This window comes from Hemiscyllium ocellatum, chromosome 23 (genome assembly GCF_020745735.1).
Source record: "Hemiscyllium ocellatum isolate sHemOce1 chromosome 23, sHemOce1.pat.X.cur, whole genome shotgun sequence".
Lineage (NCBI taxonomy): Eukaryota > Metazoa > Chordata > Chondrichthyes > Orectolobiformes > Hemiscylliidae > Hemiscyllium > Hemiscyllium ocellatum.
Genome location: NC_083423.1, coordinates 51,037,329 through 51,047,453, shown reverse-complemented (window position 1 = coordinate 51,047,453; position 10,125 = coordinate 51,037,329). Strand labels below are relative to the sequence as shown.

General features: G+C 41.6%; 1 protein-coding gene across 1 annotated transcript; it reads right to left on the bottom strand.

Moving 5' to 3' along the window:
- Positions 1 to 1,918: 1,918 nt before the first annotated feature.
- On the bottom strand, positions 1,919 to 6,093 carry kiss2 (kisspeptin 2). The gene is made up of 3 exons (XM_060843241.1): positions 6,077 to 6,093; positions 4,190 to 4,292; positions 1,919 to 2,414 (listed from the first exon to the last, which is right to left on the bottom strand). Exons 2-3 carry the CDS (start codon positions 4,281 to 4,283, stop codon positions 2,122 to 2,124), a joined length of 387 nt encoding a protein of 128 aa, XP_060699224.1. The 5' UTR covers positions 4,284 to 4,292; positions 6,077 to 6,093; the 3' UTR covers positions 1,919 to 2,121.
- Between the last annotated feature and the right edge of the window lie 4,032 nt (positions 6,094 to 10,125).

The following is a 10,125-nucleotide window of genomic DNA, read 5'->3' as shown; positions in this document are numbered from 1 at the left end:
TGTGTATGTATGTGTGTATATGTGTGTTTTTGTGTTTGTGTATGTGTGCATGTGTGTATGTATTTGTATGTGTATGTATTTGTGTGTGTGTGTTTGTGAGTGTGTGTATGTGTATGGATGTGTGGGTGTGTGTGTGTATATGTGTGTGTGTATGTATGTTTGTGTGTGTGTATGTTTGTGTGTGTGAAAATGTGACAGGAGCTACAATGAACAACTTATTTCTACAGCAGAAAACAAATGGAGCCATTTTTCTAAAAGCTTCCTATTTCTGATTGGCTTGAACCAATGTGAATACATTGGAACATAGGATTCAAGAGTGGGGATAGACCACTGACCCTTTGAGCCTGTTCCACTATTCAATGAGATCATGTTTGACCTGATTATTGTCTCAGTTCCATTCTCCTGTCTGCATCCTAAATGCCATGACTCTCTTGTCTATCAAAGACCTGTCTGAGCTACAAATGTTGAAATCCAATCATGATTAACTTCTGAGGAAGAGAATTCTATACTCTAATGACCAATGGAAGAGAAATTATTCGTCCTGATCACTGCCTTAAAGTTACTATTTAATTAAAGTACATCCCCTAGTTTTGAACCATAGTTAACAAAAGACCTACATTTTGTGATGAGTCATAGAATCCCTACAGTGCAGAAGCAGGCCACTCAGTCCATCTAGTGCACACTGACCCTCTGAAGAGCATTCCACCCCGATTCACACCCTTGTATTTCCCATGGCTAATCCATCTAACCTGCACATCTTTGGATTCTCGGAGGAAACCCACACAGACACAGGGAGAATGTGCAAACTCCACACAAACAGCCACCCAAGAGTGGGATTGAACCCAAGTACGTAGTGCTGTGAGGTAGCAGTACTAACAACTGAAGATCATTACTATATATATTCTTGTTGCTTAATGACTTTGTGACTTTATTCCAATCAAAATATAAAGAAATTGAAGGGAAACTGGCATTTCTATTTAAGCCTATTCGATGCATAAATCATTAGATCTGTGAAAGAAACATTTTTGTATGTTATATTTTCTATGACTTTATTGTTCCAATGAAGAATCTTGATGTGCAGTTATGATTTTCAGTATGAAAATAAATTCAAATGAGCCAGTCTTTGCTTGCCAAGTGCTTGTTATCATGAATTCATTTATATCTTCAACTTCAGCTGACTGATGCTGTGGGCACTTTCAGAATTATTTGAACAGAGGTCAACACTCATCAAACTCAGACTATGAAACATTTTTGAGGCAATTGGATATGCCAAGTGCCCATGTAAAGGCATGTACCTTGGTTGGTGTAAAAGGTTCTCAATGTGGATTATGGCTGAACACTGGAAATACTATAAAACAAAGAATGGAAATCTGAAACAAAAACAAGGAACTGCTGGAAAAACTCAGCAAGTCTGGCAGTAGCTACGTAGAGTTGTTTAGGGTCCCTTCATCAGACACTTTGGTTTCAGACTTGCAGAGTTTCTCCAGCAAATGATCTGTTCTTAATAATATTCCATGATACGAATTGTCCAACAGTATTTACAAATGGTGATATACAACTGGCGATGAATCAATGAACCAAAGAAAGTTTATTCTATTTCTTAGCACGTAGGTTGCTCTGCTCCAAGGCCAGTCATTAGTTTTGGATTGAAACTTTATTGTCCCGCGAATAATGAACATAATGTTGAGTTATTAAGGGAACGCATACAGCAACAATTCTTCGCAATATGTTATTCATATTCGTTACCACAGCAGATTGCAAAGTCAACTTGGTGCGTCAGTGATAGCTTAAAAACTTGCGTTTAACAGCGAGGAGACAGGCCCACTTTAAGACCAAGTGAAATCAATATTTTCTCACTCCCTGGGTTCATTCAAAACGGCGATTGTAGATGCAAATTCATCCAAATCGGCGGCCTTTATTGTGTATGTGGACAGCATTAATTGTTTTACATATTTATACAAAAAAAATGCAATTGTGCTGGATTTATCACGGGAACAAAACAGATTAACATTGCATTACTACGGGTGCGCTCCGCGTGTGTCTCACACCACACGAGAATACATTGAACACTCTACAAAGCCTCTAATACAAAAGCGTTCGGCAGTCGCTCAGGGAATACCCTCATGTCGGGACTTTATGTCTCCAAAGATAAGGCAGCTTGTTGCCATTGACAGTCAGGGGCTTCCAGTTCACCGAGCCGGCCTCACCCCTCTTCCCGAACCGGAGTCCGAAAGGGTTGAAGTTAAACTTGCTCCTGGTGAACCGGAGTTTGCAGGAGATCTGACTCTCCAGGTCACTCTCCTGCAGGAAGTAGCAGAGGCTGGACTGTTCGGGTGAGTTCTGGGAGTTTAAATTCCGAACCAAGGCAGGCGAGTTCCGGGAAAATTGAGGCTGGCGGGCCGGGAACACCGAATCTAAGAGCAGGAGTGAAGAAGGTACGTCAGCACAAAGCAACACCTCTCAGTATAGCAGCACAGCTAGTTCTGTTTATGACTAGGTGACAGGTAACTCAGTGAAACTGGATTGTTACTTGGATAGTTGTGGACTGAAATCAGCACCAGTAGCAACAAACACAGAAATTGTTGGAGAAGCTCAGCATCTGCGGAGAGAAATGACAGTTGACGTTTCGGTTTGAGTGACCCTGATGCATATTAGGACGGCCCCCACGACAGAAACAGATTTCCAGGACAATCACATGTTTTAACATTCGGAATCCAATTTCCTTTAATAAACGGAGGTGATTTGTTTTCTTGGTTCGTGCTTCAATAGGGGAAAAAAGGATTCAGGACATCTACTTTTACTTTTTGAGGAAGAATCATTCTGGACTTGAACTGTTTCTCTCTCCACAGCTGCTGTCAGTTTGACGAGCATTCTGTGTTTGTTTCAGATTTCCAACATCTGTGCGTCTTTGTTTTTAATGATTACTTTGGGTCTGTTTTAAGTGGAAGCTGATCACAGGTAGAGATCATTCAGCCTCTCTAGGCCTAGTCTACCATTTAGTCAGAGTAATCCTAATCTGTATTTCAACTTAATGGCTTTTGTTCTGTATATCTCAATAACACTGACTCAACTAAAATCTATGGCGCTTGGTGAATTGACCCAGTGTTCCCTAGATTCTGGTAGTGGGGGCTTCGTTGAGTTGGGACGTCGTGTTGAGGTTATACAGGACATTGGTGAAGCCCCTTCTGGAGTACTGTGTCCATTTCTTGTCGTAGGAAGGATATATTAAGCTGGAATGGGTTCAGAAAAGATTTACCAGGACATTGCCAGGAATAGAGATATAAGGAGAGCCTGGACTGGCTGGGACATCTTTCATTGGAGCGTAGGAGGTTGAGGGGTTACCTTACAGAGGTGTATAAAATCATGAGGGGTATGGATAAGGTGAATGGCAGGTGTCCTTTCCCGAGGGTAGGGGATTTCAAGACTAAGAAGCATATTTTTAAGATGAGAGAAAGATTTTACAAGACGCAAGGTGCAACTTTGCAACTCAGAGAGTGGTTCGTGTGTAGTATGAACTTGTGGACTAAGTGGTGGAGGCGGGTACTGATACAACATTTAAAAGACATTTGGATAAGTTCATGGTTATGGGGCAAGTGCAGACGGGTGGGATTAGTTTAGTTTGAGATTACGGTCGGCGAGGATTGGTTGGACCGAAGGGTCTGTTTCCGTGCTGTATGACTCTTTGACTATAATTGTATGAGAATGGACTCATTCCTGAACGACTACGCTTTTAATTCAACATTATGCCTCGCAACTGGATTCTGGGAAGTTTGCGTGTAACTTTGCCGTCTCATTTTATCATTAACACAAGTGACTAAATATGAAGCTGGCTGATATATGTTCCCCTCAGTGATACAGAAACCATTAGACATTGTTCTAATACCAACGTTATCAGTGAGGTTTGCAATAGAGCAGACACTGCAGCTATGTTGAATAGAACAGCAAGCCCAGTCTCTCTGAGGGACTTACTGCAACATTAACCTCGCCCAGTACCAGAATTTCATGCAAATAGTCCATTCTCTGATCTATATGAATATTTAACGCTGAGCTGTCTTTGCAGCTATACAAATCACGTTGTTGCAATAGTAGAACACATTACAGCCTTACCCCTTTGCCTGCCTCTATCCTTACTTCAGGCGCAGCTGTACTATTCCCCAAACCTGATGTATAAGCAGACTGTAACACTTACCCACAGATCCGAATTTCTCGCTGGAGATCGGTTTCCCCAAGTGTGCATTGTGGCAATTTACTATAACAACCACGAACAGCAGAAACCTAGTCATGTCACGACCCTGCAGAGAGAGCACACTAAGATTGCCTCTGTGAATTAAACACAATTTACAAGGTGGGACTGACAGAGATAGATGGATGTCCCACACACAACTACTGCAACTAACTGACTCACCGCGGTCCACAAGCCATTAGATTCTCAGCTGAGATGAAATTCAAATCTTCCCGGTCGAAACCAATTTACCGAACGGATCTACGATTCGGCAGGCGTGAATTTTAACACAGAACTGTTGCTGAGTAAAGCGCAATGATGGGTACCCAACAAAGTCGAAAATCGCCCGGACAAATCAGTTCTGAGTGGAACATCCCCAGCGGTGAGAGCGCTGTCCACTCGGTGAGGTGCTGAAAGGGAACTCTAACACACAGGGATGGAGCCTCTCAGACAGTCAAACCCTGTGCACTACGAGAGACAGGGCGACTAAAGTGACCCCTTTTTGTTCCAAAAACACACCGATGAACCATCCCACCTTCTAATACGTGTCTTATTTACATTTTTTTCGAGTTTTTTTTTGTTTAAAGAAGCGTACTCAGTAGGGCAGCGAGTTAATTTTGTTTTAAATCTTTTCAATTTCAAAATCTTTTGTTTTCGGACGAGATGGTAAAACGCCACTTACTGAGAGAAAGGTAGATTCCAGATAATTTGTCCGAGTTTACAAATCGAATGGGACCTTGCTCAGCGTTTTAAATACTTTAAAACCCGAAGACACTGCAAACCCACTTACTGACAACGCTGTTTTGTTGTTCTCACTAATTCCGCCCCATCCTCCCCCCTAACCCCCTTTGACACCAATCCCAGCTCAAAGATCTGTGCCCACCAGGGCTGGCTTATGAACAGAGAATGGGACAGCCGCGAGAAGGAGGCCGTTCGGTCCATCGCACATATGCCGGCTCTTTGAGAGAGCTAGCCAACCAGAGCCACTCTCCTGCTGATTCCCCAGATCCTTGTCAATTTTTCCCTTTCAAGCGTTTATCCCATATTGTCTTGCAAGTTACTATTGGACCTGTTTTCACCGCACTTTCGGGCAGCTGTCTATGCTTGTCAGCTAAAGATCGCCTTACGCCAATGAGTTAACCCGTTCGGAATTGGCTGTCAATAGTTCTGCCCAATTCTGGTAAGTTTTGACCAGCTATATTGAAGATTTTCGCGTCCTGCTCCCGAGGCTGAGAATTAAAGTGGCTCACCCTGTTGTGTTCTGTTGGCCGTCTCCCTGCTCTATGGTTTAATAGTTGGCGAACTCTGTTTTTAACGCCGTGAGATTTGTTCCCGTGGACTCCACGAAAATCATCTTCAGTATGACTCATATATGGGTGTTTAAAAAAAAAACCCTCTGCTGATGGATAAGTTAGGAATGCTGTTATATAAAAGGCGTTGCCTCCCACGGAAATTGCAGTTCAAACTCAATACACTTCTCCTGCACGACGGGTCACTCGTTTACAAACCTCGCCCCGTGCAAAAGACAGAATTGGGGGACTATCTTTAGATATCGCCCAGCCTTTACACATAGCAATCTTCAAGATGAGGAAGAAAACGATTTCCATTATATCCAAACTCGCGAACTTCAATCATCCGTGAACTCCCCATTTACAAAGACATTTGAACCAACCTTTTAGTAATATTTTAGAACACTTTGCCTTGATTTTACTGATAAATGGACACAACAACTCATTGCCTGTTGTCAGGAGGCGCTTATAGTAAAAATTCTAGCATCAATGTTGTACAACAGAGATGTTTAAGATTTTCAAAATCTGTCCGTTTGAAAGCAATGAAAAAATATGCAGCTCCTACCTTACGTTGAACGGGTGTTAATGGTTTCGTAACAACTTGTACCTTCACTACCTCTCGAGTTTGCAAATATTTTGGTATTCGCTGCTGTCATGATATCCACGCAACCAGATTCTGCAGAAATTTGACAACGCAATTAGTTGAAACATCGGAATTCACGTTTCAACAAAGCGCAAATCTGGGTGTACAGGTAGCTAAATTGTTGATGATCTTGAGGTTGGAAGCATTTTAAACAATAATCTCTTAGACTGGGATTTCAATGCTGTTTTAAATTCTTGCTGAATGTTTCCGTTTTGCAGGATTCAGCCGAGCGAACAGTAACTGCTGCAAATGTTTCCACGCGCGGTTATAAGCAAGTGAGGAACGTTTCTCATGTTTTACTTATCATCACTCCCCAATGAACAAACCCATTTTATGATCCTCAGAGTTTAGCGTTACGAAGTCCGCATTAACAAATCTGCACAGAAACTGATTCAAAAATTGATTCAGTGCTCGCCTCAAAACGATGCTAACTGAACTGCCCTTGTTAAAGTTTATCAGAGGTTAATTTAGTGGTGGCACCGGAGATATAAACTTGCACGACTTTTTCAGACCTGGATACATACAGTGACAATTACTCTTCAGGACGTACAATTGCAGATACATTTCTGAAGAAAAAGTCACTAGACTCGAAACGTCCATAGTACTTTCTCTCCACTGCTCCTGCCAGAACTGGCGAGTTTCTCCAGCAATTTCTATTTTGCTTTTGTTTCAGATTTCCAGCGTCCACAATATTTAAATACATCTATTGTACTGTTATTTTCAATTTAATCCAATGCTTCATTGATTGTGCTTCTTAATACAAAACCTGAGTATTGCTCAAAATTACACACGTTTTTTTTTGTCCCTTATCAAAACAGAATGGTAAAAGTGCCAAATCTCAATGGAAACAACTGTTTATTCAGCATGAGAAGAAGGTGTGCCCTTCCATCAGAGCTTCACTAGAGCAATTCACCACAACTCCATATTGAGGCAAAAAAAATCTCAATTCTTTCCATTCTTCCAATCTTGCTGGTTGGAAAGCAGGGAACTAGTGAACCATGCTTAAAATCTGCTCCTAGCAATGTTCACCACCTTCAAACCCAATATACAAGAGATACAAAAACCCATTTGACATCTTACTCAAATAAATCTCTGGATCTGAGCATCGCTGACTAGCTAAAGGCCATTGAGGGTCTCTATTCTACCACAGATCTCTTTTATCTAGTTCCATCCTTATATGCACAGTCCTATCATCACCCCATGATACTGTTTTGAATTGTAGTCTGCAGAATCTTTAGAGTAGATCTAGTTTGAAACTTGTTTGAATCGGGGATGATAAAAAAAATATTCAATTACAAATACACAGACTCACACAGTTGCCTTGACCCTGATTTCTGTAAAGACTCCATTCCATTCTGTTTCTGTTGCATTTGTTCTGATGATGCCACCATGTGCAGTGGGCTCTCAGCAATGTCCACCTTTTTCTTTAACCCACCATTGTAGTTAATGGGATACTCAGCCATGTCCAACTCACATCCTACACTTCTGCCCTCACCTCTTCTCTTCCACTCCATGCCAATGATAGTGTGCACCATCCCAACTGTTCCCCCTGCCCCGTCCTCACTTTCCACCCTCCACATTTAAAGGATCATGAGCCACTATATCCAGCACCTCCATCAGGATGCCATCACTAGGCACAAATTCCCCTCCCTTGTCAGTATTTCTCAGGATCCATCCCTCCTAGTACATTATATTCCATTCCACCTCCATTCCCAATACCTCCAGGGCAATCGTAGAAGGTGTAACACTCGCACATTTTTCTACTTCCTCCTCACTATCCACTGCTCCAGACACACCTCCCAGGTGAAACAGCAATTTACCTGCACTTTACTTAATGTCTGCTATATTCGCTATTCACAATGTGGTCTCCTCTACACCAGGGAGATAAAGTTCAGACTGGGTGGCTGTTCTGTGAAACCCGTATGATCTGCCTGTAAAATGACCCTGAGCTTCCAGCTGCCTGTACTTCAACACACCACTGTGTTCCCACACTAATATTTCTGTCACAGGCCTACTGCAGTGGCCCAGCAAGACTCAACAGAGGCTGGAAGAACTGTACCTCACCTTCTCCTTAGGTTACCTAAGCTTTCAGGACTCAATATTGAGTTAAATCATTTCAGAGCTTGAATGCCTCTTTCCATGTCGACTACCTACCCACACCCTCAGGTTCTGCCCTGACATGGGTTGCTCTCAACACAGCCAACTCATTTTCACCCACTCATAGACCCCATTATCACTTAGGTAAAAACAATGACTGCAGATGCTGGAAACCAGATTTTGGATCAGTGGTGCTAGAAGAGCACAACAGTTCAGGCAGCATCCAACGAGCAGTGAAATCGATGTTTCGGGCAAAAGCCCTTCATCCATTATCACTTGTCTAGTTTCTCTTCTTCCTTGGCTTACTACAAACATAGTGCAAACTTTATAGAGTCATAGAGATGCACAGCATGGAAGTAGACCCTTCGGTCCAACTCATCCTTGCCGACCAGATAAACCAACCCAATCTAGTCCCACCAGCCAGCACCTGGCCCATATCCCTGTAAACCCTTCCTATTCACATACCCTTTCAGATGCCTTTCAAATGTTGCAATTGTACCAGCCTCCACCACTTCCTCTGGCAGCTCACTCCATACACGCACCACCCTCTGCATGAAAAAGTTTCCCCATACATCCCTTTTCTGTCTTTCCCCTCTCACCCTGAACATATGCCCTCTAGTTCTGGACTGCTAACCCCAGGGAAAAAAAGACCTTGTCTATTTATCCTATCCATGCCCTTCATGATTTTATCAACCTCTATAAGGTCACCCCTCAGCCTCCGATGCTCCAGGACTCTGTAGTAATTTGTCTGTCAATGATATTAGTATCTTTTGAGTTTTAGCCCATTTTTCTACATTTGTCCCATTCGCCGCCCATGTTGCTCTTTTCCATTATGGAGCTGTTTCTAGCATGTGTCCTCTTGCTTCCTTTTGCATGTCTCAATCATTGCCTGACTGGGCCGTTTCTAAACACCCTTCTGACTGCAATGATTCTTTCATACAATCTAACAATTTTCCACCCCCTCACACTTTAGAAGAAACTTACTTGCAGCCCATTAAACCAATTAACTATCGTCTTTTGTGACAGTGGATTTAAGTCGGATTCTAGATTCTCCTCAATTATTTGTTCACCCTTATTCAAGGAAATCATTTATTCTAGTTTTCTATTCTGAGAATGATGCTTATTATATTTCTGTTCTCAATAGCCTGAATGTATATTGTATTTTTACTTTAAAGAGTATATTCAGACCTCTTCAAACAACCTTGAAATAGGGAATAATGAGACTTTACTTTAATGCCCTTACTCCTGTTATGCGATCCATAACCTACAGTGACCATCAGGTTAGCCCTGCAGAGAGATACTCGAAGGCAGACTCCTCAAAAAGAATTGTAAGTGCATATAATGGTTGATACTAGAAATTCAAGTTCCCTGAGGTTGTTACACACTGAACCTTTTATTGTCTTTATAATGTCTTACTATCATGATAACATGTCAACACATTCTGGTATTTTTAGTTAGGACATAAGATTTCAACCTATTAAGTTATTTTATAAGTTACGTAATCCTCTTTAGTATATCTACATGACACTAATATTGCTTTTCTCATGGTTAATACCTCATGATCTCATCCTTTCTCATACATTCCCTGTTAGTCCTTTGTAATCAATCAATCATCTGACTACATGACTGATTGGTAGATAGATTATAATATGTCTGTTCTTAAAGATGTATAAAAAATTAATGTTCATTTATGGAATCTGTTACTAAATTAAATTACAGTTTCTTAGTTTTAATTTGTGTCAATCTCTGCACAGCTGGGAGCTATTATTAGTAATAGTGTGATCTTTCCCACTTAGCTTACATCTGTCTACAGTGTACTTTCCTGTCAACTAAACTGCAGGAGATAGGTAGCTCACATATTGAGCAATAAATAA